The sequence below is a fragment of the Nyctereutes procyonoides genome, unplaced genomic scaffold (assembly GCF_905146905.1).
Source record: "Nyctereutes procyonoides isolate TBG_1078 unplaced genomic scaffold, NYPRO_anot_genome, whole genome shotgun sequence".
In the NCBI taxonomy this organism is placed as follows: Eukaryota; Metazoa; Chordata; class Mammalia; order Carnivora; family Canidae; genus Nyctereutes; species Nyctereutes procyonoides.
Window position 1 is genome coordinate 57,459,314 of NW_026575052.1, and position 18,681 is coordinate 57,477,994.

Consider the following 18,681-nt stretch of genomic DNA (forward strand, 5'->3'; position numbering starts at 1 on the left):
AAGGAAGGAAGGAAGGAAGGAAGAAGGAAGGAAGGGAGGCCAGCAGGAAGGAAGGAAGGAAGCAAGCTGGCAGGCAAGAAGGAAGGAAGGGAGAAAGGAAGCAAAAAGGAAGGAAGGAAGGAAGGAAGGAAGGAAGGAAGGAAGGAAGGACGAAGGAAAGAAAGAAGGAAGGAAGGAGCAAGAAGGAAGGAAAGAGGAACGAAGGAAGGCAGGGAAGCAGGAAGGAAAGAAAGGAAGCAAAAAGGAAGGAAGGAAGGAAGGAAGGAGGCAGGGAGGAAGAAGAAGGAAAGCAGGGAGGCAAAAAGGAAGGAAGGAAGGAAGGAAGGAAGGAAGGAAGGAAGGAAGGAAGGAAGGAAAAGGAAGGCAGGGAGGCAAGCAGGAAGGAAGGAAGGAAGCAAGCTGGCAGGCAAGAAGGAAGGAAGGGAGAAAGGAAGCAAAAAGGAAGGAAGGAAGGAAGGAAGGAAGGAAGGAAGGAAGGAAGGAAGGAAGAAGGAAAGAAGGAAGGAAGGAGCAAGAAGGAAGGAAGGAGGAACGAAGGAAGGCAGGGAAGCAGGAAGGAAAGAAGGAAGGAAGCAAGCTGGCAGACGGGCAGGAAGGCAGGTGGGCAGGAAGCAGGCAGGCAGGCTCCTGAGTCGGCGGGGGCACAAGGGGCGTGCCTAAGCGACCCCCAGCTCAGCCCCCGCCGCAGGCCACCCACGGGCTGACTCTACCCAACACTTACGACCCGAGGTACCTGCGACGACGCCCGGCCCTCGGCAGCCCGGGGGGATCCGTGGACAGCAGCTCCGCACGCCCGCAGCGGCGCCGTCCGCTTCCGGAACTGGCTATGCCCTGCGGGGCCGACTGGGGTGCAGGGAACCCAGAGCTGGAGCAGAGGGGCGCCCTGAGGCCGGGCGGGGCCCGGCCCTTCCCGGGGTCCCGCAGGCTCCGCCCCGCGCGGCCCCGACCCAGAACGGCCTGGGCGTGACGTAACCTCTGCAACCCCGGGCGGCGGCGGCGGCGGCGCGGGCGAGGCCGGCTCGGCGCGTCCCGGCGCGTCCCCGCGCGTCCCCGCGGCCCGAATCCCGCCCCCGCACTCACGGCCTGTCGCGCTCCCGCTGCAGCTGCCGGACTCGGGCCCCGGCCCCTGAGCGCCCGCCCGAGGGACCCCCGGGCACCTGCCTCGGCGCGCGCGCATCCTCCACCTGCGCCCCGCACCGCGCCGTCTCCGGCGCCCTCCCAGGCCCGACAGCCGCCACCGAGAGCATCGCTCTGCCCCGGCAGGGCGGAGCTTCCGCACGGGCGCGCTCCGCCCTCGGCTAGTGCTGCCTGGCCCCGGCGGCCGTCCAGCGGGGGGCGGAGCGAGCCCAAAATGGCGGCTCTCAGGCTGGCGCGCTCCGTGCTGCTGGCGCTTTGAGGCGGTCGCCGGGGCTCGGGGGGCACGATTTCCCCGCCGCGGGGGCCCTAGAGGATGACTCGAGGGCTGTGCTAAGGTTAGGCGGTGCGGGTGGAGACAGTGGCAGCGAGGGCTGCGGTGGAGTCCACGGAGCGGGATGTGCGAGAGTTACTCCAGGTCGTTGTTGAGGGTCTCGGTGGCGCAGATCTGCCAGGCGCTGGGCTGGGACTCGGTGCAGCTGAGCGCCTGCCACCTCCTCACGGACGTGCTGCAGCGCTACCTGCAGCAGTTGGGACGGGGCTGCCACCGGTACTCTGAGCTGTGTGAGTACCGGGCCGGGAGCGGGAGGGCTGCCCCCGGACAGCGGCGAGTGACACCTCCGGTCCTCGCGCCTCTGCTCCGCGGCTCCAGGCTGCGGGTCCCCCCGCCCCTCCCTCCCCCTCCCCCCCTCCTCCTCCTTTTCCTCCTCCTCGACCCCGAGATCGGGCATTTTCTCGGACGCCCCCCGGATTCCGCCGCCCCTGGCAACTCCGGGGAGCCCCACCCCCCGTCTCCGCGTCGCCCGCTCACTTGCCGCCGCCGCCGGGACCCCCCGGCCCCCCCGGCCCCGCTCGCAGCTGCACGGCCCGCCCGCCTCGCCTCCCGGTGGGAAACCTGCCTCGCTGCCCGCCCGCGCGTGCACAGCCACCGCCAGCTCCGACTTGGGTCCTCCCGCTCCCGTGCCTGCAAACTACTACAACTAGTTGTCACAGGCGCTCCGTCTACCGGCCGCTTCTTGCAGGGCCCCCCTGGCCACCCCTCAGCTCCCAGACCTCGCAGAACCCGCTGACAGCTCTGCCGCGCTGCGGACGCGGCCTCTTCTCTCCTGTGACCGGTCCGCGCCGTGCGGAGCGTGCAAGAGCATCGCGGCTCGCTCGCTCCCCCGAGGCCGGCTCTGTCCGGCTCGCTTACACGGGCTTCCGCATACCCGTGGGGTTTTGCCTCTTTTTGGGTTTCTACGTCCGCGGTTATCAAAGCAGGTGGCTTGCGCTGCAAGTATTTATGGGCTTTTTTTTTTTTTAAGATTTTTATTTATTCATGAGAGACACAGAGAGAGAGAGAGAGAGAGAGGCAGAGACACAGGCAGAGGGAGAAGCAGGCTCCCTCCAGGGAGCCTGGTGCACGACTGGATCCCAGGACCCTGGGGTCATGTCCTGGGCTTGAAGGCAGATGCTCAACTGCTGAGCCCCTCCTCCCCCTCCCGGGGGTCCCCGTATTGATGGTTTTTAAGTGAGCGTCTGGTAGTATCGACAGCTGATGGCATTTCATAATTCAGAGTATATTTGATAGGAACCACACATCACCCCAGGGATGTGAAGTAAGTGGGTGTGTGTACAGGGGGAACTACCATTCATTGAAATTTGAGGTCCATACTCCTAAGTTGCCTAAGCTGGAGAACTGGGTGAACAAATTATTGCCTGTCTTTCTCTTTCTCTTTCTTTCTTTCTTTCTTTCTTTCTTTCTTTCTTTCTTTCTTTTCTTTCTTTTCTTTCTTTCTTCTTTCTTCTCTTTCTTCTCTTTCTTAAAGAAAGAGTAACTCTTTCTCTTCACTCTTTACTCTTTAGAGTAACTCTTCTCTAAAATCTTTCTAAGATTTTATTTATTTATTCATGAGAGACACAGAGAGACAGAGAGGCAGAGACACAGGCAGAGGGAGAAGCAGGTCCCATGCAGGGAGCCCGACGTGGGACTCCATCCCAGGACCTCAGGATGACGAACTGAGCCAAAGGCAGATGCTCAACCACTGAGCCACCCAGGTGCTCCTATTATTGCTTCTTTAAACTCATTCCTAGATCTGAAAATTGAGACCCACAGATGCCATTTACTTCTTAGGCCCCCAATTCCGTACCAGCTTCTATAGTGCTGCCAAAATAATCTGTCGGTAAGGCACATCTGATCACGTCATTCTTTTCTTCCCTTCTTTTTTTTTTAAGGATTTTATTTATTCATGAGAGACACACAGAGAGAGAGAGAGAGGCAGAGGGAGAAGGAGGCTCCATGCAGGGAGCCTGACATGGGACTCCATCCCGGGACTCCAGGATCATGCCCTGGGCTTGAAGGCAGCGATAAACCGCTGAGCCACCGGGGCTGCCCTGATTGTGTCATTCTTAAAAATATGTTAATTTGTACTCCATGGCTTACAGGCTGAAAATATGAACTCTTCCACAACACATGGTTTTCTTTGTGAGCTTTCCCTTCCCTCCTGATGTTCTTATTGCAACCATGCTGAGCTACCTGCCTTCTCCAAAACTTTTTAAACTATCCGTTCCTATATGGGTGCCGTTTCATAGAGTATCTTTCTTCACCCCCTGATCCACCAGTAGTCCTACTTCTATGTTGAGATTCACTTAAAGCACTTGATTTGAGCAACTCCTATCTGCTCTCATAATTCTGTCCATATTCCTGTACGTTAACACCTTGTTTTGTAATCATCCGTGTCTATCATTCACCCTTTCTTTTCCCCAGGCAACAAATTTATTATATTTGTATTCTGTAACCTAGTATGGTGCCATAATATACTTGGCACCCAGGAGGTGTTTGCTGAATAAATGAATGAACTGATAACCTACTACTGTAATAGCTGTTTAGTCACCTGAGTTTTTGAGTTCCAAGATGTGAATTTTGGGATTGCTTGATTTCACTGATAACTTCTAATCTAAACGTGGTATGACAAAGTAACTCTCATTCATTGTTACCTTGAATACACCACCAGCACCCTGCTGTCTTGGTTTTTGCTTCTTTTCTTTCCCTCCGCCTCTTTGTGGTCCTTGGATATACTGTTACGGTTATGCATAGTCCAGATTGTATTTTTGCTACCAAGTTCCCTAAATAAGGACAGATATTCTGTATTTTTAGGTAATGAAAATATCCCCTGAACTCATAGTTACCTTTCCTGCCTTAGACACAGAACCAGAATAATGTGCTGGCACTGCAAGTAACCCTGTATTTCAAAGTCATCAAGTAATCATTGTTATGTGTTAACGTTAAATCCCTTTTCAAATTACCCAATTTCTGTAGTCAGTCTTCTTGCTTTTAGTGAGAATGTGACTATCAGGTTCATTATTCTCCATCATGGTTTTGTGACTTTAATAAAAATGCTGATTCCTGGTATACTTATTAGCTTATTAGACTTTTTTAGGTTCTTTTTTCTATACTCTCCTAGTTTTAAACTCAAATTTTGACCTCGGGTTACCACTGTGCAGTCTTGTAATCTCCTCCTTTAAATCTTCTTTTTCGTTCTGACAACATTCACTGAGCAGCACTGAGAACTGAACACTGGGACTTCTGGGGGACTCTGTTGGTTGAACTCCCGACTCTTGATTTTGGCTCAGGTCATGATCTCAGAGTCATGAGATCAAGCCCAGTGTTGGGTGCCACACTCAGCGCAAACTCTGCTTGAGATTCTCCCTCTGCCCTGTCCTTCTGCTCGTGCTCTCATAAATAAATAAATCTATCTTTAAAAAAAGAACCGAGCACTGTGTTGGAGACACTAACGTCCTAAGACACAGTCCCTGTCCACAACTTGTGCAGACTGTCAACAAAATAAACTGGTGGTGTATGCTCCTTTTAAGAAAATTGCTCTCAAGGTAAAGCAAGTATCAGAAGTTGCTATTAATTCGACAGATAATGCATTTTTAAATTTCCCTAAGGTAATGATTTGTGAAAGCCTTCAGGGCAGATGTTTCTCTGTGCGTTGTATTACGTATTAAATACGTGAGTGTGCACTGAAAGTAGGCGCTCAATATTTCAGAATGACTCTCAAAGACTGGTACCTGTAGCTTAATAATTGCATGATACAAGCAGTAAATGCAAAAGGAGGAAGGTAAAGGAAAGATGGGTGTGGTGTATGGGCGGGGGCAGGATGACTTCACAGCAAAGACTAGATTTGCCTTGAGCTGTGAAGCGTGCCTGCATAGAGGTGGAGTGGACGCCAGGCTAGGGAAAACCATCACCTAAGATATCCAAGTAGGATTGAGTGTGCCAGAAGTACCAGTGAGGTGGCCAGCTTGACAACTTGTGGCCAGTGCATTAGGAAGGTGTTAATAGGAAAATGTAACGTGGAGTGAAGTCAGGTTTGGGAAGGCCTTATAGGAAAGACAGCATGGTCAGAAACACTGCATACTTCTAAGGAGGGAGACAGTGGGGTGAAAGTGATATCTTAAGAAAATCACGCTCTCACCGAATACAAGAGAGACTCATGTGAGGATATACCCAGAAAATGAATTGGGAGAGTGACAGTTGGAAAAGAAGGAAAGAAAAAGTTCTGAAATCTGTTGCGGGAAATGGACAGGAAGAGGAGAGAACCAGAGGGTCTTGCATTGAAATTGCAAAGCATTTGGAGGAATTCAAGACAATCATTTATTCTGGACTGAGAGAATAGTAATGCTTTTCTTGGGAATTAAAGAGTTGAAATGTATATGCATGTCATTAAGAGGAAGAATGAATAATCCATTTTATTTATCTCTGCTATTTTATACATCATAGAAGTAACTCCTACTTGTAGCAAAATTCAGAGACTACAAAAGTGTTTGAAGTTACAAGTAAAAGTCTCCTGCTTCCCTTTCTCTGCACTCAGCTTTCAGCCCCTTAAACTGTTAACATTTGGACGGACGTATATCCTTCCAGAACTTTTTTATGTGGGCGTGAGCAAGCATGGGTCTAATTTTTATAAACTTTAGGTTATTTTCATTTTACAGCATGATTTAATTTCAGACATACTGAGTTTGAAGTGATCATAGGAGATTTCAGTGTAAAAAAAAATAAAACAAAAACCCCACCACCTTTGTAAAGAGAACCTCCTTAATTAAACCTTAATTAAACCTTGATATATCCTTTCATATCTATCCATTTTATATGGTATCTTCTAATGACATTTAAAATTTGTGTGTAAATTATCTTTCTGATTTAAGTGTTTTCTGTAGACTTTCTTGGATTTAAAAAGTGATTCACTTAATCATAGGAAACAAACAGGGTCGCGGAAGGGAGGGGAGTGGGGATGGGGTAACTGATGATGAGTGTTAAGGAGGGCACATGATGTAATGAGCACTGGGTATTATATAAAACTGGTGAATCACTGAGCTCTATCTCTGAAACCAATAATATATGTTAATTAATTGAATTTAAATTAAAAATTGATTCAGTGGCATACAGTAGTCTCCCCTCATTCATGAGGGTATATTTGAAGACCCTCCCCCCCCAGTGGATGCCTTAAACCACAAATAGTACTGAACTGTATACATAGAAAGCTATGATGAAGTTTAATTAGTAAATTAGGCACATTAAGAGAGTAACAACAATAACTAATAATAAACAGAACAGTTATAACAGCACATTGTAATAAAAGTTATGTGAATGATCACTTTTTCTCCCTCTCAAAGTATCTTAATACGCTGCTCTCATCCTCGTGACAATGTGAGATGACAAAATTCCTGCATAAGGAGATGAATGACATTGTGACTTAGGGCTAGGCTACTGTTGACCCTCTGATGATAAGTCAGAAGGACAGTTGTCTGCTGCTTCACCATGTTGACTGCTCATAACTGAAACCAGACAAAGTGAAATCTGGGATGTCAGGGGAAGAAGTACGGGAGGTCGTTCAACCAGTATTTGTTGAGTGCCAACTACATGCCAGCCACTGTTTTAGGTTTCAGAGCTACACCATTGAACAATGGTAAAAATGTAATGGACATTTACTTAGCACAGCCTTCTGGTTATTTGATAAAGAACAGTAATAGTTATATTTACTGGGCATTTACCTTTTTTTGGTCACTGTCTGTCCATAAACTACTTCTGATATGTACTCAGCACTAGCTGATTGTTAGTGTGAATTGTCTGGTTCTCAGATCATGTTTCAAATCGACTTAAGGAATCCACTAATATTTAAATAGTATGATGTTTTATTTAAAATCCATTAAATTCTTCCAAATAACTTGGTCTGAAGTATATTATATTAGATTCTGAACTACATGTGAACCTAATGTTTCTTCATATTTTAAAAAAGTATTTATGGGACTTCCTTAAGATAATTTGCTTGGCTTTTGACTTTGTTTCAGATGGCCGAACAGACCCAATTTTGGATGATGTTGGTGAAGCTTTCCAGCTTATGGGGGTTAGTCTTCATGAATTAGAAGACTATATTCACAATATTGAACCTGTGACTTTCCCACATCAGATTCCTTCATTTCCTGTTAGTAAGAACAATGTCCTTCAATTTCCTCAACCTGGAAGTAAAGATGCAGAGGAAAGAAAAGAATACATTCCTGATTACATGCCACCCATTGTGTCTTCACAAGAAGGTTTGTGACTTGTTTGTTTTTACTCATACGTTTGTAAGTATTTTAATGTGTTTTTAATCTTAATTTTCCTAACTGAATTGTATAAAACACTGTGCCAACATATAAATTCTAGAAATGCAATCAAGATATTCTAATATTATTTTCAAATCAGTCTAACCTTTAAGCCAGCAAACTTACACTGGCGTCACCAGTCAGAGCCATGGCACAGTCAGGGTTGTCTGATGGGGCATCTATTTCCTTTCTAAAGTTTAAGTAGAGGAGAACAGAATGTGATCCCAGAGAGAAGACTTCCCATAGATGTATCATATGGGAACGGGACATTAAATAAATTAGAAAATCTTTGCAACATAAAGGAAAATCGGGGTCACTCTCTGCCTCTCCTCTGTGTTGTAAATGTGACTTGGATGATACCAGGAACAGTGAGTGAGTAATATTTACTAGTGTTTTGCAGATTTATCTCCATTTTTTAAATGATGAGTGGAAATGTTTATTGTTTGGCCATGGCAGCATTTTTGATTAAAAAATAATAGCAAATCAGGCTCAGTAGTCAAACATTACAGAGTTCCTTCCTCCCTGCATGATTTTACATGTTGATCCTTTAGGTTTACTAAGGTTCTAAGAGATACATAGTAATTTGTGGTCTCTCATGCAGGTACACAGTATATTTTCTTGTAAAAATGGAAAAGTTCCAATTCATATCCTTGTACCTTTATATTTGCACCTTTCTACCTTCCACCAGCAATGCCCCAAGTTTCCAGTTTCTTGTAATTCATTTCTTGTAATCTCCTGTTCCACTTCAATAGCATCTTGGGATGCTACCCATTTCTTTCATTGACTCGCTTTAGATTTGGAATAGTTGTTTTACAATCTGCGTATCAGTGTTGCCTCATTTGAAAAACCGGGTAAAAACTGGCCCTACGTCGTGGAGACTTACTATGGGTTAGTGTATCCTCAGACACTCTGCGTCTTGGGTGCAGTGGGCCCTCCCACAGAGGGATGGTGCTGTCATTAACATGCTGAGAATGCAGCACTGTACCTGTGCTTGTTGGTAGCTGTGTAGGTATAGAGGTTCAGATAGGTAGGTACCAGAGTTTTCTGAGTTGAGTGGCGTGGGAAGTTGACTTTGCTTGTCAGGTTAGCACTTCTCTGCTGTAGGTCTTGGGGATTTAATAATGACAAAACTGACAAGAACTGGTATCACCAGTGCTTCACACAAAATGTGCCTTGGGTAAATGTTCTGGAACTGAGTGAAATGCTGTTTGTAGGGGCTTGTTAATGGAAGTTCGTTGTTTCTCCTCCTTTCCGGGCCCACTTTTATATTATTAACAGCAGGACTTAGAAATCTACAGATGTATCTCAGTTATCCCAACTTCCTGTAGCAACTACGTAAAATTCCGTCTCTTCCTCACCATTGAGATTTTGTATCTGTAGCCTGTGGTACCTTTGAGATCTTCCTCCTTATAGCCCCTGTGTGAGGTCTGTCTCTGTAAACCCCTCATTCCCTAATGTCAGTGTCTTTGACCTTAGAAATGTATATTTCTCACAACTTCTCTAAACATATATTTGTTTGCTTTAAAAACATAACCAATGCATTTCAGTATCAAAATTATCAAAGGAGGGTTTCTTGGGCAGAAGCCTGGTTAGTAGCTGGATTGCAAAGAATTCATCTTTTCTTATAGACAGGTCATGAATATCAAGCAGGCCTGGAATTTCCTTCTTTGCTGTTGTCACTCAATATGATTTATTAAGCATCCTAGATGTCTTCATGAAAGCAGTACTAAGTATGCTCTAAGAGTAATCTTTGAGTGGCTCTGAAATTTTTAGTTGAAAGGCCACTTAAAAGTACAAGGAGTACAGAATTTGAAATTGTGCTAAGAAAACATGAAGGGGGTTCCCGGGTGGCTCAGTTGGTTAAGTGTCTGCGTTCGGCTGAGGTCGTGATCCCAGGGTACTGGGATCGAGCCCCACATTGGGCACCCTGCTCCACCCCCACTTATGCTTGTGCATGCATTCTCTCTCTCTCTCCCTCTCTCTCTCTCTCTCTCTCTCTCTCTGAAATCAATCAATCAATAAATCAATAAATCAATAAATAAATAAATAAATAAAATCTTTAAAATGCTGGGAGAGAACTTAAGATGTTATATAGGACGACACTAAAGGAGCCACACTAATGTAAGTAACTGGCGTGTCAGCGATTCTCTGGATAATAAGTGATGGTGAGTTTGATATTAGTGAATTAGGTAGCGGTTACTAGCCAGGACTTCTGGGCATTATCGGTTGGTGTGTTTTTGAACCAGAACTACTATCTTCTCCATTTAAAACATTTTAGTCCATATACTCTGTGCTTTTTGAGCTTTCTAATTCTATTTTGTGGTTTACATGTTTTTTTGTTTCCTTTTCTACCTTCTGTTTAATGAATTGCTTAATTTTTTTTCTGGCCTTTTAAAAAATTTGGACTCGGACATTTGATTAATCTTAACCCGTAATTCATATATAGCTCATCATTGGTCCATCTATAACCTGCATTTATTCACTTAGAGAGTTTATTGAATCATTTGTAATAACATAGTAAGCCCTACCAAGCTCACTTTTGAAAATTAAGCTCAGGACTTTGATAATAATCAACACTTAACCACTTAGTCCCTCTCATTTTATTTTTATAGCTTGAAAGTGATACGCAAGGAAATTCATGGTTAGCATTTGTAAATACTGCCATGGAAATGTAACTAAGATATCAGTAAAGGGGTATAAAAAACAGTTTAGGGATTTTAATACTGACTTCAGTTTGAAATTAACTACAATAAATTTTTGAGTCTCCTGAATCATTTGAAGCAAAAAGAATCATGTTTTTTTTTTTTTTGAAGTTTCAGGCAATATAAATTATAAACCTCTTAAAAGGAAAATAACATAAACCTGAACACTTCTTTTTTTCAGCTAACAGTTATAGATTCTCTCAGGAGCAGAAATTCTGCTGATTCATAAGGTATGCATATGGTTCCAAAGGGTGCAATAAGTGATAGGCAGTACAATAAGATGTTTATCAAACCTCTTCCTCCTGTTCAGGGAAAAGGATATAAAATAAGTACAGTCCCATGGTTACCATTTTTTAATATAGCCTCCCAAGTCAATTTAATAAATCATTTACAATCTGAAATCTTTTCCCCCCCTGGTCCCATGTTAGAAAATTCCTAGTATTCTGGTTAGTGTTGCAGAGGGTGATATACCTGTGATAGTAATACTTGTTCACAAATTTCTTTATTTTCCTTTTATTTCCTTAAGAGCCACAGACAGGGCTAGGCTTTGGTCATAAAATATTATTAACAAAGTATGATCATGAGACTACCTACTTATTGATCCTTCAGCTTGGTTCGTGTCAGAAGAGCACCAGAATGACTTGTCTGCTTGTAGCACTGGGAACACTGCTGAGGGTGGAGAAACAGGCAGTCGTAGAGAAGACATGGGCCCCATGGCTCCATTCAGTTGGGTCTCGACGGGTTACTGAGTTTAACGTCTTACCAAGTTGCTTTGCCTTTCTGACCTTCATAGGCATCATCTGTAAAATAGTTTTAGTAATACCTACCATGTGGATGTCCGTGAGGATTCAGTGAGAGGGTTTTATGAGACATTTGTATAGAATCGGACCGCGTCTCACACGAGACACAGAACAGTGAATGTTAGTTCTCAGCCCATATCCCCTTCCTCGCTCTTAAGGAATTTGCTTTTCAGTTGAAATACAATATACATTTGTGAAGTGACTCTGCAATGAGAATAGATCCAGAATGGTGGTGATCACACACTCGGGCTCAAAGAGTGTGCACCTACTAGCTGGACTATAGCAGGTGCATGACAAAGAAGGAAGGTGACTCTCCGCCGCATGGGAGTGATGGAGGAGATGATATAGAAAGAATTTTTGCCTCTTGTATCCAGTTGTATGTTTAGAAATGAGACCTCCCTGAAAATGTTTTATAAATGCACATTTTGCTTAGACTATTGCAGTTCTGATGGCTGGCACCCGGTGTGTTTTATCCAAGAACATTCTCTCCTCAGCTTGCCATACATATTTTCAGATTCACATGAATAACATATTTTTTGCTCCCTGTTTTGTTGTGCTGAGGAATGTCTGAAAATAGTATACTCTGCCAGTCATGGTTTGCTTTGGAGTGTGGTCACTAGATCTCTGGTCTGTGAAAGTTTTCTAGGTGGTCTGTTGACTGGTCCAACCTTTCTGTGTGAGAAAAAGAAACGGAAGCTATTTACCCGGCTTTACTTACTATAAGAAAGTTAGCCCACCTTCACTTGCACTTGGTAAAGATATTGCGACATTGCTACCTTTAGGGTTTCTGTTTTTTAAAAAATTTCCAAATGGACTTTATTTTTTGGAATAGTTTTAGCTTCACCTAAAAATTGAGAAGTACAGAGTTCCCTTATGGCCTATACCTCGTTTCCCTTATTATTAATCTTACATTAGTATGCTGCACTCAATATAATCAATGAACCACTATTGACACATTATTATTAACTAAAATCTATTATCCTTAGTGTTTACCTAATGTCCTTTTTATGTTTCAAGATCCCATCCAGGAGGCCCATTATTTTATTGTCATGCCCTCTTGGCTTTTGTTGTCCGTGATTTCTTAGACTGCCCTTGTTTTTGATGACCTTGACAGTTTTGAGGAGTGCTTGTCAGATATATTACAGAATGTCCCTCTCCTGGAATTTGAGCAAACTGGGGTTACTAGTTTTGGAGAGGAAGAGTACAGAGGGAAAGCTTCACTGTCCTCGCATTATGAATATGGTTTACCACTGTTGGTGTTGACCTTGCTTACCTGCCTGAGGTAGTGTCAGTGCGGTTTCTCCCCTGGAAGTCACTCTCTCCCCCCTTCCCACGCTGTCCTCTTTGGAGAGAAGTCGCTGTGCACAGCCCACACCTAAAGAGTCGGTTGTTAGACGTCCCTCCCCAAATGTGGAGTAAGTACCTCGGTAAATTAAACTCCTCTGTGGAAATTATTTAGAACTCCTTTGATGTGTCTCTTCTCCCCCAGGGGTTCCTATTTTTATAATGAAGCCCCTTTAAAAATTAGACATTTACGAATTTAAAATAACTAACAAAAGTAACACAAACGTTGAAAAATAAAATATTGCCCAAGTATATGAGGTATAAAATGAAGGGTTCTCCTCACTTTCCTTAAACTCCCATTTCCCAAGAGTAACCTTGTTTCAAAGGTGTGAATCTTTCTAGATCTTCTCACGTGAGACATTGGGACTCCTGAGTCCACTCCAAAGCCTGCCATTCACTTCTCAAGTCGTGCAATCTGACTTCCATCCCCACTCTTTCTTGAAACAGCTCCCACTCAGATCACCAATTCCTACCTAACTGGCTGACCTAGATGAAATTTGTATCCTAAACTGCTCTTCTTTGTGGGAAATGTAGTTTTGTGAATTATTCGAAGGCAAGTAACTTTTAAACCACATCTCAGTTGAAGACATGAACTTTACCGGCTACCCCAGAAGCTCCTCCAGTCCCATGTGCCCAGCCACAGTCCTTCCATCTGTCCCTCCAAAGTAACCCCCATCCTACCTTCCAAGGATTACTGCTTCCTTGTCTTTAGTTTTGTCAGTCAAATGTGTATCCCTAGACCCTTTTGTTTAACCCCTGCCTCACTTTAAATATTATGTGTCTTCTGAGGCTCGTTTCCTGTACAGGCTCCCACACCCATGCCCAATCCCTGTCTTTTTCCTACCATTTATTTGTTGGGGAATCTGGGTCATTTGACTGGAACAATTTCTCACAGTGGATTTTGCTGATTGTGTACTCATAGTACAATTCAGTGTGTTTTTGCACATTGGCAGCAAGAATCTGAGGCTTAATCAGACTCTGATTCAAAACCTTTGGTACAACCTCAGATGTATGTACTGTTGTGTTCCTTTGTCAGGAGGCTGATGATGTCCAATTCTTGCTTTTTTGATGATAATTAAGGCATAGAAGCATTAATCCCTTGGAGTTGCAAGGTTTTTATTTCATTCTTTAGATTTCAGAAATTTCATTCTTTAGAATAATTTATCAGGAAAGCTTTTCGCTCATATGCTATTTAGTTACTCAGTGGTACAGTTCAGACAGGGAAACAAAGGTAAATGCTCCTTCATGTTATACACACAGTTTTCAAGATAATGAATTGGTTCCTTATCATCCACAGGTGACTAGTTAATTTTTTTGAATTACATTATAAACTCATAGACTTAAACATACTTGACAGATTCCTTTCATTACGGTATTTACCTTATTGCAACTTGTATTGTCCCATTTCTGACCAATGGAACCTCTTCAGTCTGGCCTCTGAATCCTGTCAATACAACACTAGTAGTCTTTGATAGCGTCCTTACAACTGGTGTATCAAAATGTTGTATGGTCTTGTCCCACACTAGGAATCCTTCCCCATGGAGCCCTGGGTTCCAGGGAAATCAAGTCCATTATCTGGGCAATAGGGGTATTTGTTAGAACTGGCCGTTGTTTCTAGGCAGTAAGTAAATGTTTATACTCAAAAATATGTGTATATGTGTATGTAGATAGATAGGTAAGAGGCGGGGTATCTCACGAGTTCATACAGAGATTGCCAATTCAAATTCAGGCCTATAGGGTTTCTTATCGTTATTATCAGTAGATACTTTTGTCCATAACTAAAAATTCTGGTTCCCGGGGATAAACAGGAAGATACAATTAGAACATTCCATCATTATTCCTTTGCTGGTTCCTACATGACACACTCAGTGGTAATACTGGTACTGTCCATCATGATTACTGAAGCAGGGTAGTTTTGTACCCTTTTGCTGTCCTATTACTCATCCTAGTTCTCTGTGATCTCGTCATATACTCAGTCGGGCCATGTGGCCACTTTCCTGAGCTCTGTCATCACATTTCTTAGTTTTTCCCTAAAGTTGATTTGTATCTTTTAGACTGTTTCAAAATAGTGCAGCAGCGTTTTCATCTGGTTTTTGAGTATGTGTTTCTCAGTTTTGAGTGCCTGTAGGGGTGTCGTTTTGGTATTTAATCTCCGCATTTTCTTACAGAAATTGCGTGTGTGTGAATGTAGTTCTTCTGAACATCTAGACGGAAGCTCACAGTGCTCCCTCTCCTGTTGTTAGGTGTAATGCTCAGAAAAGGTGGCTGGCTCCCTGAGATTTTCTGTTTTCTTGCACTGCTTCTATTTAGATCTTCTCTTCCATGATGCTGGCTTTCCTCTTCTGCTCAGTCATGATGTGGTCCTAACAAGTGTCTTCTCCGTGGGCCCTGTGCTGGGGAGAACAGTGGAGAGTTAGATTTGAAAGTCAGGAGCTGGACTCTGGAGCCTCTGTAGACGTTTTCTTGGGCTCCTGTTCAGCCCCCTCTCCCCCTTCCTGTCCCATCCTGGATGAAGACAAGCCCATTGCAGCTTCTGGGCCATTCTCCTTCATGCTGGTCTGCCAGGCTTTTAAGGAGTACCTCCTGGCTTTTTGAGGTTCTGCTCTTTCAGGCCCGTCTCCCCATGGTTTCTCACCATTTGCCCCTATACAGATTGGTAATACTTGGCTTTTGTGTCTCCTGGTGGTTGGCCCTCACCCCTTGTATTTTGGTGTCCATGGGTAAGCTTTGTCACCCTGTTACGTTGCTGTATTTTTACGTAGCAGTTTGAGAAGATCATTGCCACCCTGCCGCTTTCTTCCCAGGATTTCCTTTATTGAAACTTTTTGCTGAATTTAGCACTGTTGGGCACTTTTTGAAACTACTTTTCTTCAGAGACAAAATACTCTTCAGTGCTCCATCTGTTATTAATTCATTCTTTGTGCCTTTAATGGGCTCATCTTCCATGGCTCTCCTACCTCTGAAATGTGGGTACCCCTAAAATTTTTTCTTGACCTATTGCTCTCCTCACTTGACATAGTTTCAGTGTGTGATCTAATCTACTTTCATGATGTCAACAACCAACTATATATGATGACTCCCCAAACTCCCTCTCCATACTGCACCTTTCAGACTCTATATCCAGTTGGCAGTTGGCTATTTCCACATTTCCCACAAGCACCTCAAATCTGTATGCCAAAAGCTACACACAGTATCTCCCTGTGAATACATTTGTATCATTGATCTCAATTGGTGGCATCATGGAATACCTAGTCACTCAAGCTGGAATTGTGTCTTTGACCCCTTCCCTCATTCTTTTCCCTCATTCCCCACAAACAATTCTGCTAATTTTATTTCACAAAAATTTCTAAAATACTATGTTTGTTTAAGCCTTTATCTTTTGTTTGAACTATCGTTCCCTTCCACAATAAACTGTTGAACAAAGAGTAAGTATATTGTACAGCGTAAAACACTTTATTAGCTTCCCACTGCATACAGTTAAAATGAGCAGCCCGTTTTTCCTAAGGAAAACCAGTAATGTCTATGGGAAGCAATTGAATTTTTTTCTTTCAAAATGAAAATAGCTTTAATCATGTACAGAAAAGATGCTTGTTCTTACAATTTGGATTACTTACTAAATGAATAGAAGAATGTTAATGAGGAATTTTGTACTGCATTTCAAACACCAAAATAGTAATATTTGTGTTTATTTGAAAATAGAAGCATAAAAGCAGCCTTCAGATAATTTATATTAGATATCACATGGTATATTCATAAGCATTATCTCATTGAATCTTGAAATAACCCCTAAAGCAGATGCTAGCTAGTATCATTCCCACTTTACAGAGGAAAAATAGAAGTTCAAAAAAAAGTCACGTTACTCATCTTGAGTTACGTTGTATATTGGGAGCAGAGCTGGGTCAAGATTTAGTCGATGACACTCAGTGCTGCCTTTGTAGGTGCCCACAATGTGTTGAGTCCTAAACAAGGAACGGGAATTGAAAATAGATGGATAAGATGTCCCTCCCTGCTCACTTTAGGCCTTTCTTCCTGGGATTATTGGAATTCTCTGCTTGGATATTACATTCCTAAGTGGAGAGGTGTCATTGTCAAGCCAGTTTTCTCAGTGGGAAGGCTTGCAGAATTTCTTCTGGCCCCGAAGTCCAGCCTCACTCCTACCCACTCCATGAGCATGTCCCTGCCTTGCCCTTGATGCTCGGATACTTTCCCTCTGTTACACAGCAGGGCTAGAGTGCAGGGGTCTGGACCAGGTTTATTCCCTGTATCCAGGGTAGTTTCCTGGATACATCATGTTTGTTTTTCTTATTTCTGCAGCATCCGAGCCGAAAGGTTGCACCTAAAGGATGTCAAGGGCTGAGATGTGGCCTGCCTGTGATGTTCCAATCACAGATCTCTCTGAGGATGTTAGGGCCCTTGAAAACCAGACTTCTGCCTACTTTACGTACTAGTTTTCTCCCCCTCATTGCTTCAGGCTTTAATCTCCAGAATCACAAACTTGCTTTTGTTTCCCAAAAGGAACTGTGGCCTCCATATCTTTACTGAGGCTGATGTGGAGCTCCCCTCCCTCACCACGCTTGGGTGCCATATAATATGTATCTCTACCTCATACTGGATGTACTGTTAATTGTTAGTTTTATTTTTCTCAAGAGCTTACACTGCTCTTGCCCCTCTTTCAGTCCTGCACTGATTCTGTATCCTACTTTTTATTGCACAAAACTGAAGTCCTTTGAGACTGCCTGAGAGGTAAACTCAAGCACAGACAAAATTCCTGCTATCTTTAGGAGAATTTCTTCAGAATGTTGGGGAAGCTGTCTCAAAAAAATAACTTGTCCAAATTCACGCAGCTGTTAAGTGCAGAGGTGACAGTCAAGTCCCGGATTTCTTAGTCTTAGCCCACTGCACCTTTGTGCCATTTATTGCCCTGGTGTTATTCTCAGAATATAGGTATAAAAACAGAAAGGTTTATCCTGCGACTCTTGAAGTTTTTTTCTTTTCTTTTCACATTGCCCTCTTGAATCTAGTTACTTAGGGGGGAAAATCATGTTTTGATAACATCTGATTTGATTCTTTTACTCATGTTACTTTTCCTGCTTATTATTGTTATCTTTTGAAGAAGTAGTTTTTATCTACAGTATGAGGATTACAGTAGCTTTAAAATAAAAAGCGGGGTGGGTGGGTGGGAGAGTTATCTGCCTTTGCATTCAAACCAGCAAAATTAGCCCTGCAGTAGAGGTGTATACATTTCCAGATAGAGAGTGAAAGTACCATCATACCTGGATATGATAGACCATAACTTATAGCAGACTTGGTTAAAATTCTCTTCTGTACTCAATTTTTTCCTTTAATCTCTCTGGATTTATAAAAATAAGTACACATTTCCGATGTTATAGTCAGATAGTATTTGTGTTTCTAAATCAACAAAGTAATCATATAAAATATCTTAGAAAAATTTAGTATTTTGATATTTTACTTACTGTTTTCCCCTTGCAGGCATCCAGAACCACAACAAAAGAAGATTTTGTTATTTTTTTCTCTCAATTTTAAAATCTCGAAATTTAATATCTCTCTTCTCCAGTTATATTTTTTGGAAAATTTCCCACGTTACAATGCATGCACGTGTGTGTTAAAGGAGGGAGTTCAAGCAGGTGTAGGGCAATAGATGTTTTATGGCTGATGGTATAAGACCCCAAAGTTAATGCTTTTCTATAAGTTAGGATTTATTCTGTCTTGCTTTTCTGGATTTGAATTTCTTCAGTGCAGTAATTGCATTTTATTTAACTAATTACCTGCTCTAACCTAGACCTTTCCTGTTTCTGATAAAGCAATACAAAATTATTTGCTTCCTTTACTGTGCTTACATACTGAGCTTGTGCCAGCAGAGCTAAAGGGGAATCAGAATCACTTTGTCATTCATTCATGTTGTTGTGGTGAACTTACTGTATGCCAGGCATGCTGTTTATTTCTGGAGATACAGAGGTGAACAACAAAGGAAGGGACTCCTTTTCCCTCCTAGAGTTTCCAGTCTATATGGAGAAAGAGAAATTAGACTAATATTTACATGATTTTAATTTCTC

General features: G+C 43.1%; 1 protein-coding gene across 3 annotated transcripts in view; it reads left to right on the forward strand.

Annotated features, from left to right (window-relative positions):
• Window positions 1–1,303: 1,303 nt before the first annotated feature.
• Window positions 1,304–18,681, forward strand: part of TAF3 (TATA-box binding protein associated factor 3) — a 176,548-nt gene continuing 159,170 nt past the window's right edge. For 2 of the 3 annotated variants that reach the window (XR_008665255.1, XM_055331508.1), the window contains exons 1-2: window positions 1,305–1,698; window positions 7,468–7,710. Coding sequence is in view for 2 of the 3 variants with exons in the window: in XM_055331508.1 (XP_055187483.1) it covers window positions 1,533–1,698; window positions 7,468–7,710 (409 nt within the window). In the remaining variant the exon portion in view is untranslated. Of the gene's footprint in view, window positions 1,699–7,467; window positions 7,711–18,681 lie in introns of all 3 variants that reach the window. The other variant, XM_055331509.1, reaches the window with a different exon arrangement.